General features: G+C 48.0%; 2 protein-coding genes across 2 annotated transcripts in view; one reads left to right on the top strand and one right to left on the bottom strand.

Moving 5' to 3' along the window:
- Positions 1–2,093: 2,093 nt before the first annotated feature.
- Vsig10l2 (V-set and immunoglobulin domain containing 10 like 2) lies at positions 2,094–11,368 on the top strand. Its single transcript, XM_059267246.1, has 12 exons — positions 2,094–2,175; positions 3,689–4,039; positions 4,287–4,562; positions 5,785–6,060; positions 6,494–6,742; positions 7,293–7,553; positions 9,005–9,295; positions 9,623–9,919; positions 10,571–10,693; positions 10,947–10,971; positions 11,079–11,131; positions 11,262–11,368. Exons 1-12 carry the CDS (start codon positions 2,094–2,096, stop codon positions 11,366–11,368), a joined length of 2,391 nt encoding a protein of 796 aa, XP_059123229.1.
- Positions 11,369–12,493: 1,125 nt separating this feature from the next.
- Cdon (cell adhesion associated, oncogene regulated) overlaps positions 12,494–22,658 on the bottom strand; it is a 92,807-nt gene continuing 82,642 nt past the window's right edge. The window contains exons 19-20 of the mRNA XM_059267605.1: positions 16,828–17,087; positions 12,494–16,163 (exon numbers count right to left, since the gene is read on the bottom strand). Of these exons, the coding sequence (XP_059123588.1) occupies positions 16,003–16,163; positions 16,828–17,087 (421 nt within the window). The 3' untranslated portion in view covers positions 12,494–16,002. The remainder of the gene's footprint in view (positions 16,164–16,827; positions 17,088–22,658) is intronic.

Genomic DNA, 22,658 nt, shown 5'->3' with positions numbered 1-22,658 from the left:
ATGAACTGGGTCCTTATAACACACCTCTTCCTAAGGGGCTTGGGTGTGGTTCAGTGGTCAGGTGATTGCCTAGCATGTGTAAGACTCAGCACAACAAAAAGTTAAAGTAAAATAAAAAAAAAATCTCTTGCTATATATACCCACACATCCTGTTGGTTCTATTTCCCTGGGGAAAACTGATGAATAGGTCTTTTTCCCTGACTTCCTTTCCTTGGGTGTCCCTTACTTAAAAAAAAATGTGTGAGCTGAGAAGCCCACCTGAATCTTCTGTGATCCTGCTGCACCTAGATCAGAAAGAGATACAGGCGCTAATTCTGCAGGCAGCACAGAGTAACTTCTGGTGCAGAACAGACAGACAGGAGCATGCTGTAAAAGTTTCTTAGTTCACGTTGGCCCGGCTCTACATCCTCCCCAGAGACAGGCTACTGCATACCTTGAGGTGGAAGGCAGTTCAAGGTCCTCCACTCTATGCCCCCAAATCTAAGTGTGTTTCTTTTTCCGTGTTGGTTGCATGTGTGCATATATGTTTGCATTTGTGGGAGCACACAGGTAGGGGGCAATACCTGTGCAATTGGAGGCCTGAGGTCTTCAACTTGATTCAGTGAGGCAGAACTCTCTATCAAACTGGGGATCCCCTGTCTCTGCCTTCTGAGGTTGGAATTACAGATGGGCTGCCATGCCCACATGGCATTTACATGGGTTCTGTGGATCCAAACTGCAGTTCTCAGGCTTGCATGGTAAGTGCTTAACCACTGAGCAATCTCTCCAGCATCTAATGAGGTTCTAAAGATTCCTGCTTTGAGAAACATGGAGGTCAAAACAGTGATCCATAGGAACTGGTCTCTAGATTCGGGCACACCTATCCTCACTACATAGTTGGAATCAGAGCTTCAAGGGCCACCCACCAGTCTGTTCTCCACCCCATGAGCTGAGGGGATGGGGGATAGGAGACCTTGGCCAGGGGTTAGGGGAGAAAGAGACAGGGTCTGTTCATAGGGCTGTTGTCCTAGGGCAAAATGACAAGGGTCAGAGCATCTCTGGACCTAGGAAGAGCCTGCCTAGCACTTGCCTCTGACAGTGATCCTGTCACCAGAACCTGACACCAGACATCAGATCTCCCTTCTCACTGGGGTCCAGGAATCTCACCCTCCCCTCAACCTTGCCACAGGGGATGGAAAAATCTGACCCCATCTCAGACTGTCATTCAAACACCATGAGGGTAGCAGGATATGATAGGAGACACACAAGATGAGGGAGGAATCAGAGAACCCTGGAGAACAAAACAAAATGCTGAACTCTGCTCCAGCTCTAGACGCCAGACTTCGTCAGTTAAATCCAGCTAGGAGCACAAATGGTGCACCTACTGCATGCCAGGCAGTGCTCACCTGTATATGTGTACATGTTCTCATGTACGCATGTATGAATCATATCAAACATAAGGTACACAAAATTTTAAGGCTTAATAACTGTGGCCCTACCCAACTCAAGAGACAGGACATTACTAACATCCAAATGTCCACCACACACTAATATAAATTTCATGTCATGTATACAATATGTTATAACTTAGAGTGTAACCCCATTTATCTATGAAGTTACCAAAGTTCCAAGAAGCCAGAAATTTCCTGAAATCCCATAGTCCTTCACTGTGTTTGACTCCTCCTCCTCCACCTCTAGCTTCCCGCAGAATATGGGGACACCCCAAGAAGGGATGGAGGCCATTCATCGATGTAGTAAACCTTAGGTGCCCTTCCTCGGAAGCCCAGTATCAAGCATTGAGTGGGTTTTGAGGCTAGAGGCCTTATTCCACCACGTTCAGTGACACTCCGATACCATTCGGTTGGAAGGGCAGAGGCCATGGTCCTCTCAGCCACGCCTGTCCCTCCCTCACCTTGCACTATGGATAGAGTGAATTATCAGGTGAATAATTCATGAGTTATCGGGGCAGTGAGGGTAATAGGAGCGAGCAGGAGGATCAGGAGGGCTGAGGTTGGCAACCTGAGCCTGATCCCCATCCTCCCAGGACTCCTGTGTCCTGGAAGAGAGAGACTCTCTCTTAGTTAGGCAGGAGCCTCGGGTGCCCTGATGGGGCCATGGTGGGTCTGCGTGCCCATCACAGACCATTCCGCTGCCAGCTGCTGCTGCTGTTCTGCCTACTGCACCCAGGGGCCTCAGGTGAGTGACACTCGGACTCTCTTCCATCCCCTTCTCACACCCCATTATTTCTTCCCCTTTTGCACACGCATGGTCATTTAATGGTGTCCATTCACCATCCATCTGCTAGACATTTAATTAGCATGCACTAACTATAATATGTAATGTGCTGCTCCATTATTAGTTGACAATTGATGGAGCTGGGTGGACTGGTAAAAGCTGCTCTCCTTTTCCCTGGGCCACAATAGGATCTGAGGAAACTAGAGTCCTAGTCTGGAATCCTTTACCTGTAGCATGAATCTTAAATGTTCTTATTAATAAAATCAAATGTGAGCCAGGTATTGGGGTGTACACTGGAAGATCAGAGAGACAGAACAAGCCACAGCTAACCTCACCTGGCCAACTTCTCAGCTGGTCTTGTTTCCTCAGACTGGAAGCCTCTGTGTCCTCATATCCGAATGGCTCTCAGCTGAACTGTGCTGCTCAAAACCTAAAAGCTTAACCAGCCAAAATGCTTAACCAGACCAAATGCTTCTAGTTTCTGGTCCTCACGCCTTATAAACCTTTCTGCTTTCTACTACCACTCCCTGGGATTAAAGGCTGCTTTCTGGGATTAAAGGCGTGAGTCACCATGCCTGGCTGTTTCCAATGCGGCCTTGGACTCACAGAGATCCAGAGGGATTTCTGTCTCTGGAATGCTAAGATTAAAGGCGTGTGCTAACATTTTCTAGCCTAAGTATCTTGTGGCTTTTCTGTTCTCTGACCCCAGATAAGTTTATTAAGGTACACAATATTTTGGGGAACACAATACCACCACACTTACCCAGAAACTTCCAGACCCTGTATAGCTCTCTTGTGTCCCCAGGATTGTCATTTTATCCATCTAATCATACTGACCTCTGGATGCTTGTTGAAAACCCTGTCTTGGAGATGGAGAAACAGGTTGCTGGTTAAGTGATCATGAGGAGCCTGGCTTGGATCCCGGGGCCCATGTAACAAACTGGGCATTTCTGCAAACACCTGTCTCTCCAGCTCTGAGGGATCCAATACCTTCTTCTGGTTCCTGCATACGCATCTGCAAACACACAAGTGCACATATACTCACATAGACATGTGTGCACACACACAAATACAATAAATCTTTAAACAAACAAACAAACAGACTCCTGGTCCCTGATCCCTTTTCAAACTATGGGATTCCTAATCATTAGGCTGAGGTGGAGCCCATGAACTTGTATTTCTAGCAGATGGTTTGATGGATGGATGAGAGGGCAGGCGGGCTGGCAGGGAGGTAGGAGGGAGGATTCTAGGACGCCCTTCTATGTCAGTTAAGCTCCCTTCCAAGCATCTAAACAGGGAAGCCCACAGGCTCCCTCGGGGACTGTCTCTTGCCCACTAGCCCCATAAATAGCCCCTCAGTCTCATTGAGGCTCCATGGGCCTGCAAAGCAAGAAACAGGCTTCAGGCAATGGGGTAGAGTGCCCCCTGAAATCTAGGGCAACACAGACATCATGGTTGTCTCTTGTGTCCCCAGACCAAGCCCACTCAACCTCCAACACCCCTGGGGAGAAGGCCTTGTCTACCCAAGGAGTGCGGGGCAGCTCTGTGGAGCTAGACTGCCGCCCTGGGCCTGCCGCAATGGCAGTCCTCTGGAGCTTCACTCCACTGGGTTCCCTGGTTCTTCAGCCTGTGGCAGTCACCAACGGAGCCTCTTCGAGGGTGGAGTCCTGGGCGACAGCTCTGGGTGTCGTGAGTCTAAGGAACAGCAGCCTGGTGATAGAGGAGCTCCGAGAGGGTGCCCGGGGCCACTTCCTGTGCCAGACCCTGCTTGTGTCCGGTGGCCAGATCCACACCACCTACTTGTATCTCACACTGGCCGTGCTGGGTGAGGCACCAAGTCTGGGGTTGCCAGCCTTCAGCTGACCTACCAGCTGCTTTGTATCTCTACGCATGCACTTCTTTGCATGTGGTGAATCCCAAATTTAATGACTCTTTCTGGGAGTGAGGAAACCTGGGATTTGGAGGCAGGGATGTTCCAAATCAAGCGACCAGACAAAGCCCATGGACAGCAGGGCAAGGGCCATTGGACAATGGTCTGTGTAACAAACCCATGGCTTCTCTTTCTCTGGTAGTGCCTGTGTCCAAGCCTCGGGTGCACCTGAGTGACCCATCCCCAAAAGAAGGAGTCTCCGTGGGGGCCGCATGTGCTGTGAGGGAGGGCACAGAGCCATTGACCTTCTCCTGGCACCATCGCACACCCCAAGCCCCTGAGGAGGTCCTGGTGGGTCTTTCCGAGCCAAGGCTCCAGCTAGATCCAGTCAACCGGACCCACCTGGGCTGGTACAGGTGTAGTGTCAGCAATGCAGTCAACCAGCTGAGCAGTGATGGAGCCTTCCTAGATGTCATCTGTAAGTTGAACTTGGGACACCGGCTGCCCCCTCTGGCCCCATGTCAGAGCTTCCCAAATTCTTTCCCCAGAGTGCTCCAGCCCTCCAGAGACTCCAAAAGGCAAACATTAGTTTTTCCATCAGGGCCAAATATGTCTCTCATATCAAGGTTTTTAAACTTTTGAAGGTTATGAATTTGTTTTTCCAGGAAAAGGGGCATCTATTTGCATTCATGATCTTACTTACAACTTGGGGAATGGCCTGAAACTTTGGTCTTTGTGTCGAGTGTGGGGGGCTCTAACTGATCAGCCGACCCCTGGGGGAGCAGGGAGAAGGGCCATAGAGCACAGACGGCAGCAGGCTGGTCCAAAGTTTGAGCCTGACAGCTGCCAGTCAGAAACCAGAAAGGGAAGCCTTAAGGAAGAGAAAGCTACTCCAGTGCCCATTACGGTGGTCACACGTGTGCCTCTGATCACTTGAGAATATGACCAGTTTGAGCTCTGCTAATCATGGTAGAATGCATCCGTGATTTTGGAAACCTACTTGAAGTGAGAAAACATAAAATAGCACAGCACTAACTTTTAAATTAAATAGCTATTGAAATTATGTTCTAGATATAACTGGATAACGTAAATATTAAAGTAAAAACTGCTGTGTGGTTTGTTTGATTGAATTTGGTTATTTTTGCTAAGATTTGATTATCAGAAATTTAAATCCACACAGTGGCCCCAGAGTGGTGGTCTAGAGAGATCTGTTCAAAATTGGGAGTGGAGATCCCAATTTTGGAAAACAGGAGAGGGGAAGGCAGGCACTCAGTGAACGAATAGCACTGGCTGTAGGGTTTATGTTCAGAACGCTGTCCCTCCATGTTTTCTTCCTTTTGGAGTCTGGAGTGGCCAACCATTCCTCAGGAAATCCCTCAGCCCCAGACACCTAGAGCAAGCTGGTCACCCAATCTCTCATCTGCCTCGTAGGCCCATTGCTTCAGCCCAACCCTGTAGTCCAAACTCAGTTCCCACAATGAGGCTCCACCCTCCAGCAGCCTTGTCTGCTCTGCACCGCACTGTGTCTATGACCCATTCTCCCAGTGTCTGAGTTACTGGAGGCTCCAGCACAGACAGGGCTTACAGACAGCCAGTGTGTACTACGTGCTCCCGGGATGGGTGAAGAGAATCAGTAACAACACCGTGAGTGAATGAAAAGGTGGAGAGGTGTGATGTGATGGGCCTTCCTTGTCCCCCAGATGGTCCAGACAAGCCTGTGATCACTGTGGAGCCACTGGGATTCGCTGAGGATGGGTTCTGGGCCAGTGAGAGGGAGGAGGTGACCTTGAGCTGCCTGGCTGCATCCAATCCTCCTAGTCACTATGTGTGGTTCCGTGATGACGCTCAGGTCCACACTGGGCCCACCTACCTCATTGCCAGTGCTGGCCGCACCCACACAGGACTGTACACCTGCCTGGCCCACAACAGCCACCTAGATACCCACACCCAGACCACTGTCCAGCTCACCATCTACTGTGAGTGTTGGGTGGGGAGGGTACCCAAATCTGGAGCTTACCCAGGCCTATGCTCAGGCTGCCCACAGCCACCCTGGGGGACATGGTGTCAAAGTTGTTGGAGGGGGGGAAGGCATGTCTGGAGAACCATGGGAAGAGGCTGAGAGAGGGGAAATTCCTAGACACCCAAGGGCATTACTCCCATGGTCCCAAGGCCTGGACTGAGGCCCAGAGAAGGGTACTACAGTGACAGGCAAGATTCCCAGGGGCAAACATGGCATCCCACAGGAGCTCTGAACTGCCTACCCCTTAACCTCCTGTCCCTTGACCAACCCCCTCTTGTCCATTTCCTTCTCCTTTGTCACACCAGTTCTCCATGCCCCCACCTGGGCCAGGCCTGCTGGGCACTGGCAGGGAGCTGCTTCAGCTCCTTCTCACTTACCTCTCTGCCTAGATCCCCCCAAGGGGCAGCCCTCCTGTGCTGTGCTCCCCACCCTTGGGGCTGTGGCTCTCTTATGCTCCTGGCCTGGGGGTTTCCCAAAGGCCCAACTTCATTGGGAAGGGCCCCAAGGGAATGGCCCGACTGCGCCCAGCAATGTCACCTGGAGTTATACAGCCACCGGACTTCCGAACGGCAGCATCTTCACCTGCATAGGACAGCACCCAACCTTGGCTACGCCCATCCTCTGTACAGTCACTCTCTGTAAGTAGACACAGGTAACACCCGGACCCCTGGTGGTGTTAGTTCCAGGCAGTGTGGGTATGAATCAGGGGATATCTAGAAGGACCGGGGGCCTGGGATTAATCTCTGGATCTCTGGCTCCCAGGCATTTCAGGAAACATGGAGATGGTAACATTCAGTTCTCAGCTTCCTGTCCGTCATGTACTCTGCCCTCCTCAGTCTGCCCAGAGCTTTGGCCCGTGATACCCTCACTCTTACAGTCTGCTTCTGCCTATGACATGTTGATCTGGAAATAGACTTCAAAGCTCTCTTTTGTGTTCATGACAGGGTTACAATGGGATTCTGTTTTCAAAGCCCATTCCCTAACCTCCAGGGCTCCAGACTGTTTTCTACCTAGTACCTAGTACTCACCAACTTATATAATAGCTGCTTAGCATCTGTTCCCCTTTGTACTGTCACATGGTCAGCCCTGGATAAATGATGAAGAATGAGTTTGAGTGGAGGGAAAGGTGGGCCTGCCAGGCCCGTCCTCTTCCCACAAGGCCACACTGATCCTATCACTCCTTTCCAGGGGAACCTCCCGGGAGCCCCACTTGTTGGACCACAGCCACAGTAGGTGACCAGTTCATCATGCTGAGCTGTGAGTGGCCTGGAGGTGAACCTCCTGCAATGCTGAGCTGGCTGGATGGACATCAGCAGTCCCTAGGTGACCCAAGCTCCTCTCCAGCAGTCTACCTCCTACAGGCTCAGAGTGACCTGGCAGGCAGAGAGTTCACCTGCCAAGGCTCTCACCCACTCAAGGCCCCCGGCTCCCACTGCCAGCTAAGGCTAGGTGAGCAGGGACTGGTCATGGTTGTGGGATTTGGGCAGGGGAACCAGGATTAGGGGCTCTGGAGGGGGGCAGTGTTGGGCTGGGAAGTGAGTTAAAAGACAGAATGATTCACTTTCTCTCTAGGAGCTCAAACGATTTACGTGTGTGTGTGTGCGTGTGTGTGTGTGTGTGTGTGTGTGTGTGTGTGTCTGTCTGTCTGTCTGTCTGTGTCTGTGTGTGTCTATGTGTGTATATATACCCTTGCCACTCTGTGCCTGTGGAAGCCAGAGGACAATGTGTGGGGTCAATGCTCTCCCTCTCCCATGTGGATTCTGGGGATTCCATGTGAACTCAGGTTCTGAGGCTTGATGGCAAGCTCCTTTGCACAGAGCCATTTTGCCAGCCCCCCTTTTCAATCCATAAAATGAGAGAGCTTGGTCAAGGTCAGCGTTGTCCAATAAAAATATAATGTGAGCTATATATAATTTTAGTTGCCACATTAAAAAAAGTAAGAGGTAAAACATTTCATATATTTAAAATTCATTCCAATATAATAATGTTATTTAGAGCCGTTTAGCATCTTTCACACTCCCTTGAAAATGCAGCGGACCTGTAATTTACCTCTCAATGCATCCTGGCCTCGTTTCAAGTGCTCAGTGGACACATGCGGCTGCTGGCTACGGTTTGGCATTGGGCAACATTGGGCAGCACTGATCTAGATGGTGTGGGGACGCTGACTGCATTTCTCATTTTATCATTTGCATAAGGGAGGTGCCTGACCATGTTCTTGGGCATTCAGTGTTTCAGGTATCAAAGATCTCTCTACCTGTGTCCCTTGTTTTATCCATGGTTTGATTCCCCCTTTTGTCTCCGCCCACTCCTTCCCAGTCTATGAACAACTGAAAAGAAAAGAGTTCAATACTGAAAGACGTAAAAAATGCAGGGAAAACAAACAGGAGCCATTGCATGCAACAGGTCTCACAAAATGATTCCCCACTTGCTCTCCAAAGTCTCTGAGACTAGCAAGCTTTAGGGGGCTTTAAGGAGATCAACTCAAAGTCTTTCTTTCCCAATTACTCAGTCTCAGAAATTCTATGCAAGAGATCCGTTGGCACCTGCCTGTCAGGGGCCTTCAGAAGCCGAATAACTTCCGTGGCCCTGCACCATGTCAGCAGGGAGATGGCAGGCTGCTGCAGGAAGACGGCCCCTGCTAGGTGCTCCGGTGCTGGGGTGGGGGGGGGCGGAGAGTAAGTATCACCCCTGCCTAAAGTAACAGAGGCTGGGATGGGAAGGTAGAGGATCGTACAGGCACACTGCAATGACCAGTAGACCCTGGAGTGGACCACATCAGAAGCCTGAACAGGAGGGCTGAGTGGTCCAGGAAGAGCTGCCTTCTCTATTCTCTCAAACTAGCATCTTCCCGACAGCTGGGGGCAGACGCTTTTTCAGCATCCCCTTTTCTGTCTCTTCAGAAGCCCCGCAGCTGGCAGTGGCTAAACCCAGAGTGTCCGTGCTGGAGGGAGAAGAGGCCTGGCTGGGCTGTGCTCTCCAGCAGGGCACACCACCTGCTCAGCTTCTTTGGCTAGGACCCCAGCAACAGCCGTTGGAACAGAGTACTTATGGATTCATGCTACACCCTGAGGGTACCCACCTGCGCCTTCAAGTCCGAGATGCTGACCCAGTACACCACAGGGGCACTTACCAATGTGTGGCCCGCAACGCCTTGGGCAATAGCAGCCAGAGTGTGCTGCTGGAGGTCCTGAGTGAGTGTAAAGGATGTGTGTGTTCCTATGGCAAGGGACATAGGTGACCAATAGCTGCAGAGGGCTTTACAGAAAGCTTTGAAAATTACCTTCTCCAAAATTTAGGCACCTTCTAGAGCATGACCAGATTGGTTAGGGGAATATGAATGTGGTGGATTCTTAAATATGGGCACATAGAACTCCACACTCCCTCATTTTATCAATGAGAAAATGGAGATTACAGATGCTCAGGGATACATCTCTCCTCTCTGCAGACTGTCCACAGGAGAAAGCCACATAGCTGTTGCTAGGCAGATGCCTGCACATATCCCCTTCTTCACTCACCAGGGTATCCAGCCCCTCCCAACGTCACCATCAGCCGCTTGACCTACAGGCGACAACGGAGAGAGGTGCAGCTGCAGTGGGCTGTCTACGGCCCTGGAAACCTGACGGGCTTTCTGGTGCAGCAGAGGGCCAGCGTCCCCAGCTCAGAAGCTGGTGCTTGGGAGGTAGCAGCTCGTGACATCGAGCCAGAGAGCAGGGACCGGCGTCTGGGAGGGCTGGACCCAGGAGTCCTTTACGCCTTCCGCATCCTGGCTATGAATCACCACACTGCAGGACATCCTTCAGAGGTGAAGACACCAGGTGCTGGGCTGGCAGCAGGGAGGAACTCGCCTCCCCCCTCCTCGCTCCCCAAGAACTGAAACCTGGTCCATTCTCCCCTTCACAGGGTACCCTGCTCCAGTACTTTGCTTCCATCCTGACGGGTCCCTTAGCCTATGTATGCGTCAATTCCTTCTTTCCTATTGCTCTTTACTATCTCTATCTCTCTCTCTCTGGGCAGCTTAGGAGGCCCCAGGCATAGGAGCAGACCCCTAATCCAGTTTCAATCTGAAGAAGCTGGAGAAAGCATGTGATGTTGGGGATTTAAGAGGAGCCCACTCTGTGCCTCAGTCTCACCTCTCAAGGAAGAGGAGGTCTCAGCTTCCTGTCGCTCCCTCTGTCCTGGGAATTTCTTTTTTGGCCTAGTTCCTTCAGGCCTGATATGCCAAGATAAGTAGCCTTATGTATCTTCTGCCAGAAATGGGGATTTGGCTGGGAATCAAACCATCAGCACCAGGCAGCCAGGACACCTCTTTTGAGGGGAAAGAACTGAACTCCACATGCCCTGGATCTCCCACAATAGGCAGCAGAGCCCTTGGGATATGCAGGGTCCCATCTCTGTACCCTATGAGTCACTGTTACCCAAGTTCATTGATGGGGCTAATTAATACAATGCACGCTCTCGCCTCCTAGTGGACCCTGCCTTCAGTGTCTACCCGGCTGTAATGGGTGCTGCAGGCACAGGAATGGCGGTGGCATTGGTGGCCTCTCTGTTGGTGTTCCAGTATGCTGCCCGGCACCCACACACTTTGCCCTGTGAGTGCGAATCTGAAAGGATGGCCGCTTGACACCATAGGGTGGCCAGGTGTAGACCCACCCAAACAGGAATCTAGACTCTTCCTTTGCTGGATGTCATCCTTTGATGATCAAGACCCCAGCCAGCCTCAAGCTCTGGGGCCATTCCCCTTAGGTTCCCGAGACTGCATGGAGCCCTCTAGGAAGGGGAGGGCCATTCTCCTGGGGTCCACACTGCACTGGTCCAGTTACGATCTTTCATGTCTTCCCACAGGCCTCAGTCGGTTGCTTGTTCCCATGTGAGTGTACAGCTTATCTTTATGGGACCGGGACTTTTCTGAATTGGAAAGGAAGGCTGGGGAGGTGCAGATGCCTCTAACAATCCTCTCTCCCTTACCTACCTCAGGGAGCACAGGCAACAACAGAGGGTCTCCAGGGAAGGCACCGAGGCACCGGCAGGTAGGTACCACCTGTGCCAATACCTGCACAGAGACCCCTGCTGGGTTCCGTGCACGTGGTCTGTCTTGTCCTCTGAGTGCGGCCTCGGCACCCCCACTTGCTCTTCTCTGCTCACCTGGGCTCTTTCTAGGTACCGAAACAGCAGCTGCCACCTCAGGTTCAGACCCTGTACACGAATCCACCGATGCTCCAGTGAACGTCACCATCACAGTGACTGCAACACCAGGAGTTCAGTGAAGGTGCAAACGGGCTGAGGGAAGGCAAGGAGGGTGCAATGAGCCCGTCAGACTTTGGTCCTAAAACCAAGGAGGCAACTCTCCCTTCCCCATCCAACACGTAGATACTACTTCTGACTCAATATCTAGACTGGAAAAGTGGTACATGGCCCAGCTGCAGCGCCTCACATGACCGAAGAAGCCCTGATCCAGCCTGTGGCAGATAGAGGAAAACACACAACCAATCGGAGACAACATGGAAGGCACCTGAGAGCAGCTGAGAATGCTACAGGGAATGTCTCTGAACTAAGAGGTAGCTAAGCTCTTTCTAGAAGAGGTGCGGAGAGGCACTGGATTGAGCAATTTCCTAACTTGATTACATCTACGTCTAGCAGAGTTATTTCAATTACAAACTTCTGAGCTGGTTGCTTGGGCCATGCTTTATCGGCAGGAAGAAGCAGGTGCCTAGCTATGTGTTCCCTTTGTTGAAATGCAGCTTAGGAGCATTGCTGACCCTGCAGTGGTCAGATTCGGAGAATATGTGCCAGCGGAGGTATTCAGCAACACTCCCGCCGCCAGGCCTTGGGGAGCTGGCTGACGAGAGAGAATGGAGGCTGTTCCAAAGTCACACTCAGATAGCTGCCAGTGTGAGTCACTGGCTCCGAGTGTGTGTGTGTGTGTGTGTGTGTGTGTGTGTGTGTGTGTGTGTGTGCCCATCTGAAATCTGGGTGAAACACAGCGAGTGCTTGTTTGGCTGACTGGAAGAATTGGAGCTGCCTCTGCAGAGGACTCAGAGGAGAAGAAAACAGCTGCGGAGCCAGGGCTGATCTGCCAGCAACAGGGAAAGTGGCGCCTGACAGCAGACAGAAACCCAAGCTTCTTTGGTTCTCACACACTTCGGCTTTATTAGAAAAGGGTTTCAGCTTTCCTCACAGCTCTCAGGACTGACGGGGTCTAAGAGTTAAACATGGTTTATTTAAGTGTGGGAAATGAAATACAAAACGGCCACACCCGTCTGAAGGGATTCTGTTGTTTTTCTGGTCAGGGAAGATGAACCACTTCCACTATTCAAGGTGGTAAAGCAAGTTTCTTGGAAGGTGCTACATTCCATCCTGGAGTTCACACTCCAAGAATCCTGAGGTTGCGGTAACAGACACTATGAGGAAGAGCTTCCTCCCACCACGCTTCTCCCCCATCCTCCTGACTATCCCCAACAGCTGCCCATGGTCCTGCTCCCTCCCAATCCCAACAGTTAGGACAAGGGAGAGGTGGTCAGGCCCTTGGGCATTCACTGGGGATTTGCAAAGCAACAAGGTGGAGATTATGAAGTCTCCAAACAAGACATTACACACCCTAGTCACACGCCACAGGGCCACTTTGTGTGAAAGCAGCATTCTCTTTTAATATAAAATCATATCAACCAAATAAAACCTGTCAAAACTACATCACTTAAAGTATGTACAGTTCCAAACATAATATCACAACTTTAAGGAAAATAAAACATATTTTTCAATATAGTACAAAACATGCATCTCAGGGTCAATGCTGTAAGAGTGAGCAATACAGGTAAAGGACAATTCCAAACAGTCTCTTGGTAGCGCTGAAGCTAGTGGAGAGAAGTGACATGATCAGCATGATATGATGCCTTGGTCTTCAGAGATTCAGTTGATACAAAGAGAACCCTGCAAAAACCTTGACGATGAGATCACTTCAACAGTTTAGAATAATGCAATTAGCCCGTACCCTGTACAGCACCTATTACCAGAGTCAGCACATAACTGAAGAACACAACCAGGGAGTGGCAACGTGATTCACTAGGACTGGGGTAAGTTTAATGCTGAACAGTCACCCAAAACATGAAGAGGCCCTACCAACTTCACGGTCATCCGAGCCAGTTAAAGATCAAACCTCCACGGTGGAGGGAGACGGGAGGAGGGGGGTGAGGGCTAGGGCAGGATGTCAATGAGAGACTCCTGAAGGACTTGGCTCTGCTCTGCCAGTTTGGGATGAGGGTGGATGGAGGGAAGCCCCACTAGCTGTAGCGGGAGCCTCGCAGAGAGAGAGCGCAGCAGGGGTGGACAACAGCACACGTTCTGGACTGGTCGGTCCCATGGAGAGTGAACCGGAACACTTCCAGAAAGCAGGTAACTGGGAACACAGGCGATGGACCAGGTAAAGGGCTCCAGTGCAGGCTCTAGTTCATGTGTGAGTGGGAGAATTCATGCCTGCTCTGTTTGTTGTGGGGACTGGATGAGAGAATACTAACAAACGGAGTCTAATACACAGCAGTTCCTCCACAAATGTGTGCCACCCCCATATTTTCCTATGGCCTCTTAATTCCTGGGGAACTCACATTTGCTAGGACCACTTTTGGTGACTGTGCAGGGCATGAAAGTTCAGATAAATTCACACTAAGGAGAACTCAAACTCCTAAATATAAAGGCAATTATATAGATTTATATTTATATTTATATATCTCAATATATAAAGCCATTTTTATAAATAAAATACAATAAAATGGATAACACTTAAAACAGCGTTACTATCATAAATAAAGCAGTCCACAATGAGATTGCCCTAAAGGTAAAGTCATTTTCTCTTCATCATGGGCAAGCCCCATGTCAAATTCAATCTTTAAAAGCAGTTTCTGACCTAAGGCTCATGCCAACACACCTCCGCTTCATGAGTCACAGTGACCTGCTCACAGATGTCTGCTTCCTGCTCTCCAGGACGAGGCAGCTCTGTTCTAACTCGACTGGCAAAACACATAGTCTGTCTCTATGTCATGTGTACTAGGACTCTGTCCTTGGCTAGTCACAGATGCAAGAGCTGCAGCTGACTGCCTCCAAAACTAACTGCAGACCTCCTATGCTATAGTTGTGAACCCCAAGATCACAGAACTTGCTTCTACAGGAGCCCCACTCCCCAGCTACGGGATTCTGTTCACTGCACTCTACCAGGAACAACTTGCTCAGTGGCCCTGCTGAAACAGCACATATCCACTAACAGGTCTATTTATAAAAGATACAAAGACATGTAAGGGAATACTGACACATTTATAGAGAGTTGATTAGTACAGTATCTTATTCTCTTCCACTGCAATTTGTGGGAAACTAAAACAAGACGTATCCTGGAATTGTTGGATCCCACATAAAGAGAATAGTTTTCTGGGTTTTTTCTCCCCAAGGGACACACCATTCAAAAACAGAGCAGTGATCCATCAGGGCCTGGTTCAAGCTATGAAATGCATTTGTAGTGCCTGAGGTTTCTGTTTTACACATGGAGAAAAGCCTTCCAAAGGCAGCTGCAAGGTTCTTGCCACTCAGAAAACAGTAACTGTGATGCATAGACCCTGCTGACCAAAGACTGAGTTACTGTTCACAATGACGGCGGCCAGAAAAACTGTCAGAAAATGTCCCTAAACCTTTTCTTCAAGTTTAGCCTTCCGTGACATCTGCTATAATGTGGATACTGTTTTCCAAAGGCCTATGTGTTAAAGGCCTCGTTCCCACAGTGGCATGTTTAAGAGGTGGTATAGTCTTGAGCAGGGGATGAGTGTGAAGGTTTCAGATCTAGAGGCATGTTCTCAGAGGGGATCTGTACACCCTGCTCCTCTTCTCTTTCTCCCCTTGCCTCAGGCTTAGGGTAGAAGCTATCTTGCTTCACCATGCGTGCCCACCATAACGTGTTCCCTCAGCACAGGCCCCGAGCTACAGGTCCATTCGATCACAAACTGGAACTCCTACAACTGTATTTTGCTATAGTGGCAAAAGGCTGACTCACACATGCTCACTCATACCTTCCAGGATATTGCCCATGTTGGGAATGACAAAATGACAATCTTCAAATGGTGTGGCACTACGCACACTATGGAACAGAATAAAGAGCTTCACTTAGATAGGTCCCTTCAGCCCTCTTCTTTCTTCCTAAGGTGTAGGACATCTTCTCTTCAAGCTATCACTTTAAAAGTCTGACTTTGTACATACCCTTGCAAACAGTGCAAAGAGCCCATGGTGACCATTTTGCAGTGGATCATGAAGGCATTCATTTTCTTTCTGAACCTGGTTCCCTTTCTACATAATGCAATAATCCAACTAGACCTTACATGCTTCCATGTTCATAACACGGGCTAATTTTCTACCCAAAAGACTGAGCATTACTTGTACCCAGCTATAGAGAGAAAATAAGTCAGTATCAGTACTTTTCTGGAAGGCAGTCATAAAATTTGTCAGGTGGGTTTGCTATGATAAACATAAGATCACAACTGTAGTTGATTTCTCAATGTTCTCAGAAAGTCTGATAACACAGGACAGGATAAATGACAGTTTTCTATCTGGGAGTGACTTCAAATGGCTTGGGCAGTCCTCCTGCCCACAACTGAACAGGCCAGAAGATGGGACCCAGCACAAGTTCCTGCTGCCATTGAAGGTTCTAGAAAACACAGAATGATCCCTCTGCTGTCCAGATGATTAAAAACTACATAAAACAGGTGGGAGGAAGAAACGAAAAGGGGAATACTTAAGGCATAAATAATATAAAAGGGCACACATCTTAAGATACATTCATGACATTACTACTACAAAAAATAAATAATGATTTTTCTCTGATTTGAATTAATGTCCTTCCCACAGTTTGTCCCCAGGCTTGTGTGCTTCCTCAGGTCTCTTGGGCTTGCTGAAGGACCACGGACAGCCCATCTAGAGGAAGGCCAGGAGAGCATGCTGTCTTCTCGGTGCAGTCCTCCAAGACAGGCGACAAAATAAGAGGGTTCCAACTTAAAACTCTGTCCTCTGCTCCCGAACAGCCACTGCCCTCTCCTGAAAAACACAGAGAATTGGGTGCATTGTAGACTAACACGGTCTTCACACAGCTGTTTCTGAAAACAGTGTGTTGAATAATAAAGAAACACGCAGAAGTAAGTCTCACTTAGGTTTGGTTTGAATCTGAGGAAGAAAAGTACATTAAACACCCCCCAATTCTCTTGAGTTACTATATAAGTCATTGAGATTAAAGTGATCCTCTTAAGAGCCCCTAAAAAAGTACCTTAAAGAAAGATTATCGTTCCTATAGGGACTCAAAGGAAAGCAGGGCTAATGCTCACAAAGTGCATTATCCCGCCAAGTCTCCTGCTCTGGGACTAAGGAGTCCAAGCCTGTTTGGATAACATCCCCTAATGCAATGAGATTAGCAACCTGAGCCATCTACGGCTATATCATCCTGAATGTGCATGATCTCATCTGATCCCAGAAGCTAAGTAGGGCCAGCTTTGGTTAGTACATGGATGGGATAAATAGTGTGGGCTGAAGGATGTAATAACAGAATTTCCAAGAATCTCTTATCCATCCTTATCTTTTCTGGAAGTACCCAACATCCCCACCCAGTCTTCTAAGCAATCAGTGAGCTGATCACAGAAAACTTGCTGATATAGTTCTTAGCCCACTGGAGACCAGAAACTTAAGGAGTAAAAATGCCTCCCTGTACCTCTGCTGAACTCTGCTGTATCTTCCGCAGAATCAGAATTGATGTCACTTGTATTGTCCTGACAGCAGGCATGCTGGGTAGGTGTTGGTGCCACACTGTCCTTGGTACTCTCCTCAGGTAACTGGCCACAATCAGGAACTGTGGAAGCTGGACACACAGGTACCTTCAAGGTACTGAGGGGCTTCATTTCCAGACCATCCTGAGGATAAGAGGCCACCACTGGGACCAAAGGAAGGGGACTGTTGGTTTTGGTGAAACACCTGCAGAGTTTAAGCCAAAAGAAACAGAACTGAGTGTTGAGGGGCACCAATAATTAAAATAAGCTCATTTAAAAATATAATGAATATTTTAAATTCACAAACTCTTAAAAACAATTAATTGGCTCATTCTGATTTGAAATAGCAAAACCCTGAAAATTAGTTATTAGTGAGGATAGGAGAATGCACCAGAGGCAAACCTAAGGACAGAACCTTCTATGACACAGCCCATGTACTTCCCTTTAGTTCACTGTCAGAGGCCATCTCCCATTTCATCAACCTGTCCCCAAATACAGCACTCAGGAGCAGAAAACACCAGCTACTGCAAGGAATGAGGGAGAGAAAGAAAGGACAGGAAGCTAAGACAATGACGAATGACCTTGTGACAGTCAGTACAAAAATACACGGCTTTGAATCAGACGATGCGTTCGTTCCTTTTCTCGCTGCTGTGAGAAAAAACCGGACGAAAGTGACTTGAGGAGGGGAAGGTTCACCACAGCTCTGAGTTCAAGGGTCTGATGCATCATGGTGTGGAAGGTTTGGGGACAGGAGCTGCAGCAGCCGGTCATATTGCATCTGCAGTCGAGAAGCTGGTGTCTCGTTTGCTTTCCCCCTTTTATTCAGTCTGGGACCCGGTCACAGAACGGTGCTGCCACAGTCAGCGTCCTTCCACTTCCGTTAGCCTAATCCAGGAGCTCCCTCACAGTCATGTCTAGAGGTTGGTCTCCTAGGGGATGCCAGGCGCTGTCAAGCTGACAGCCAGTGTTAACCCCTCTCAGCCTGGGAGGAAACCGTACAGAGCCCAGCCATTCAGAAGCCAAGAGTTGTAAGATGTTTTTCCAATTGGCTGGAATTCACCTGCACTGAACATCTCCCTTCAATTCCATTCTACTTCTATTCCCTGACTCCAGCTAAGAAGTGTGCTCTCAAACTGGGTAGTGTCTGACTCAGTCTTCTAGTTCCCTGACTCTTCCGCTGCTTCCTGCAATCGCTGTCACACCCACCCTGCGCACGCTCCATTCAACCTGCTGGGCCTTTTCAGCCCTGAAGTTTCCACTTGGATTCTTCTCAGCTGATATGCCCACGTGCTCATTTCCTGAGTTACTTGTCTTCAGAAAGTCCTTGAACATACTTATAATACCTGCTTAATGCCACTGTTTGCTAAGGGTGATGCGTGGGCCATCTCAGGATCAGCTTCTAACATCCTCATGTTTCTCCCCAAGAAGCACCACAGTCCCGTTTCCTTGGATTGACTCTAATAATTCTTTTTCATTTCTGCTTGAATCTTCTGGATGTTTTATTGCCATTGACTGTCTTCTGCCACGTTCTTTCTCAGGCCCTTACCCCAAGACTGGAGAAGGCCTTCAGGAGAAACCCAGACTGCCTTTGCAGGAGTGGGTTCCAGTTCAGTTCCCAACTGCTCCGGTTACTCCTCAATATTGTTAAATTATCTACATTTTACCATTGCCATCTGTAAGAATGAGCTGTTCCTGTTACTGGTACATTTTTCTTAATTTCTACAATTGGGACTAAGAAAAGTTTGAAAATGATGGGCTTTTATGTAAGGCAGGCAGGAACAACACAGAAGCGAGCATCTGGGTGCTAGAAATGGGGCATTTGAGAGGATAATGGTCAGAATTCTTTATTTCCATCTTTTACACATGGGGGGGGCAGGCTTCTGGGACAACCAATTAGGAAAGAGGTCCAGTTCTGTTGGCTCAAGTCATTGGAAAGACCAGTTTCGAGCAAGATGGTGCAGACAAGCCTGAAAGAGAACAGACACATGTCAGTAAATGGAGTCATTAACTTAAATAAACCCAACTTCTATTTCAAATAAAAAAATAAAAAAATAAAACCAACTAACTGTACGGTTAAAGGACACTAGGGATCTAATTAACTTTTGATAATATGGCAAAACTATGAATATGACCCACATTTTCCCATGCAGGTCTTCAACCAGTGCAAAGGACAAAGAGGTACAGACAGGAATGTCCTGAAGTCAGACCCAGAGCCCTGCCGCAGACAAGTCACCTCTCAAACGAGTCCAGTATTAATTCTGATTTGCTCTCTTGGCTGTTTTATGCAACTCAGAACTTCTAACAATGTCTTTTAATCAATGTCTCCCTTCCACATTGCATTATGTTGTTAGTCTCTCCGGGTCTCATACTCAGTGGACCCCAAAGTCCCCCTGTGGATTCAACACATGGTACCCACAGATTCTGAATATGTTAAAATATGGGATGATGTCAAGGGGGAAATCTTTCTAGTTTCAAACTACTATTAGAGAAAATTTAATGGGTATGAGGGTCTCCATTAAGTACTCTCCCAAAGAAGATTCCCTCCAACTGTCAAGCACTGTGGTAGACATTGCGAATAACAAGGTAAAAACAGCAGTGGTCCTGTTCCCAGCTAGCAGAAGAGGTAAACAAGCAAACAAAAGTTACAACCGAATGTGGGGATGTGGAAGTGCTGCTGCTGCTGCTGCTGCATGTACTTCCCAGGCTGTATCAAACTCTACTAACCTCATAGCCGAGGACCTGGCATCAGTATCAACTATGGAACTGGGGCATTTCAAAACCCCAGAAGTATCTCTAGTTAGGGGAATCAGTATGGCTGCTGTGACTTATTGGAAGTATTTCTTTTCTTGGTTTTGTTTTGTTTTGTTTTATCTCAAGACAGGGTTTCTCTGTGTAGCCTTGACTGTCTTGGAACTCACTCTGTAAACCAGGCTGGCCTCAAACTCACAGAGATCCACCTGCCTCTGCCTCCCGAATGCTGCCTGGCTTGGAAGTATTTCTTAAAATTTAAATTCCAGGCTCCCAGCTCTGGCTGCTTAGTTTATATCAGAATATCTGTCCTGCTAAGAACCACTAAAAGGATGAAAGAATTTTACTATAAATTTGCTCAAGGTATCAGGAGTTACTAAAGCTTGTGTGGCTAAGGGTGTAGAGAAGGTGAATGTGAATCTGATCTTCAGCCCTTCATTTTCTCCTGAGGCATCTGCTCAACAGAGTGCAGATGAAACTCTACAGATCAAGAATTGAGGAGCTAAGAAGCTGACCTGAATTTTTAAAAGCGTCATTGGGGCTAGGAAGACAATACTGAAGTTCAGAGCTTGCCCAAAAGAAAAGGCCTGGGAAACACACATAGGCTTTTAGATGAGATTCTCAAAGGGCTACATCCTAAAAGTGAGAGTGAGACAGGAAAAGATTGGGCCTTTAAAAACTCGTGTATATATGAGAGAGTGTGGTATTTGTATGTATGGTGTATGCTCTCATGTCTGTGCAGGTGCATATGGCCCTGTGTGCATGCAAGACCAGAGGAAGATGTCCAGCATCTGCTTGATCACTGTCTACCTTTTCTTTGAGACAAAGTCTCTCACCGGATCTGGAGCTAGGCTGGCAGCCAGGGAACCACAGCAATCCTCCTGTCTCCACCTTCCCTAGCACTGGGGTCATAAGTATCATTGAAGTGGTGTCCAGCTTTTTACATGGGTGCTCAGGATTTGAATTCAAGTCCTCCTGCCTGTGTGGAGAGCGCTCTTCTTCCTTGCTGAGTCCTGCCCCAGCCCTTAGACTAGGTTTGTACAAAGCCTAAAACTCAGCATCACATTCGTTCAACTCTAGTTGGGCTTTGAGTGATTTGGCCCTCATCCAACTATGTGGCCAAACATAAAAGTAAATCCTTTCTGGAAGAAAACATCTTCTAGAGCTTATACCAGTTACATAGCTTACACGGAAAAAAACATTGGCAAGTATTAAACGAGAACAAGAGAAAACAAGTTGGGGATGGAGAGACAACTCAGCAGTTAAGAGCCCTTGTTACTCTTGCAGAGGCCTTGTGTTCAGTTCCCGGCACCCCACATGGTAGCCCACAACCACCCATAACATCAATTCAAGGGGATCTGACCCCCTTCTGACCTCTGGTAGACAGGGACAGTACTGAGGTGTTGAAGGTCTCCAGGCTGAAGGAAAGTGAGTGTCAACAGACAAAAGAAAGAAAATAATACAGAGATGAACAAGTAGCAACAGAAGGGTAGGGTAGACACTGACTCCCAATAAACATAAGCATTAATATAGAGTCTGAGAGGATTTTTAACTATTTTAGTACAAAAACTTAAAAAAGAACACAAAAAAGCAGGAAGAAATGGAGTTAAACTGTTTTAAAGTCTTGTACTGTCTGGGAAGTAGGATGAATTCTTATTTATTTTAACTTGTTTATTTGTGTGTGTGTGTGCACACATGTGTTATAGTGTGTACATGTGGAGGTCAGAAGACAGCTTGTTAGTGTTGGTTTTCTCCTTCCACTATGTGGAATCTGAGGACTGAACCTAGGTTGCCAGGCTCTTTACCACCTAAGAGCCCATCTTGCCAGCCTCTTGTGTGATTCTAAGGCACATTAGACTCTAACTAAAGTCAAAAGCTCAGTACCAAGCACATAGTAAATGATATACAGTAGGACTTAAGACATGTAAAGTAAATAAGCAATTATTAGCATTAGAAAATTGGGCTTTTGTAAATACCTTTTCTCAAGCAAGGCAGATCTTAAGGAACAGCATTAGGCTCATTAGAAGTTGCTGCTCACAGTCCATACCTCTCCCATGAGGTAAGACATTGATACTGAAGGAGGAGAACCCAGCACACTATCCTTGGCTGTCTGCATAACAATACTAACGGTCCATCCTTGTTCAATAAATAGCTATTTCGTTGGCTAGATGCTTTCCCTACTATCTGTTGACATCAGAGTTGTCCAGAGGTCAGGCAATGACTGTCCTCAATGTCACAGGTGACAGCTAAGGATAAAAAGACAAAAAGCACAGCCGGGCCCTCAACCTTGACAATGTCACACGTGCTACGTGAACTTCCGGCTCCTGCTTCCCTTTCTCCACAGAAATCTGAAGGTAATGAATTGTGCCAGGAATTTAGAGGCCAAAGAAGGATCAGAAAGAGAAGTTCACTTCCAAGAAGTCAAATTAAGCTGAAAGAAAAAGAAAAGCCATACTTGCCAGAATCTGAAAAAAAAAAAAAACCCAAGGCAGTTCCCTGTAAATAAATATTACAAATATGAATTAATTCACAGAGCTAATGTGAATGAATTTCATCATGCTGAAGTAACAAAATGCCAGGGACTCACCAGACAATGAGAGGCCTTCTTCCTTTCTTCTGACTTCCTCTTTTCCTGTACTCTTCTTTAATTTGAAGCAGGTTGTAGATGGGATTTCTAAGTGAACTCTAAGGGCTTTTCAACACCATGATTTCCAAAGAACATTTGCCGGAGTGGCACGGAGTTACATTCACAGGGCAGGACCGGGGGTCAGCGAGACAGAAGGGCCAGTTTCTACAGGGACTGTCATGCCATCAATGTAAATGTGTCAGAGCACGGGTTATACAGACATTCAAAGATGAGACTCTTAGCAGGAGAAAGTACAACTTCCTTTTACTTATTCTTTAGCATCTGCTTTTCATGTGAGTAGACCAGAAGTCACAGACTCCATCCTGAACTCTGTCTCTCCTTCATCAGAGGGGGTGGAGAGTAATATAATTTACATTTGTAAAGTAGCTATGACCCAGATTT

The sequence above is a fragment of the Peromyscus eremicus genome, chromosome 7 (assembly GCF_949786415.1).
Source record: "Peromyscus eremicus chromosome 7, PerEre_H2_v1, whole genome shotgun sequence".
Taxonomy (NCBI): Eukaryota; Metazoa; Chordata; class Mammalia; order Rodentia; family Cricetidae; genus Peromyscus; species Peromyscus eremicus.
The sequence above is the reverse complement of the archived record's forward strand: the minus strand, read 5'-3'. Positions and strand labels throughout refer to the sequence as shown.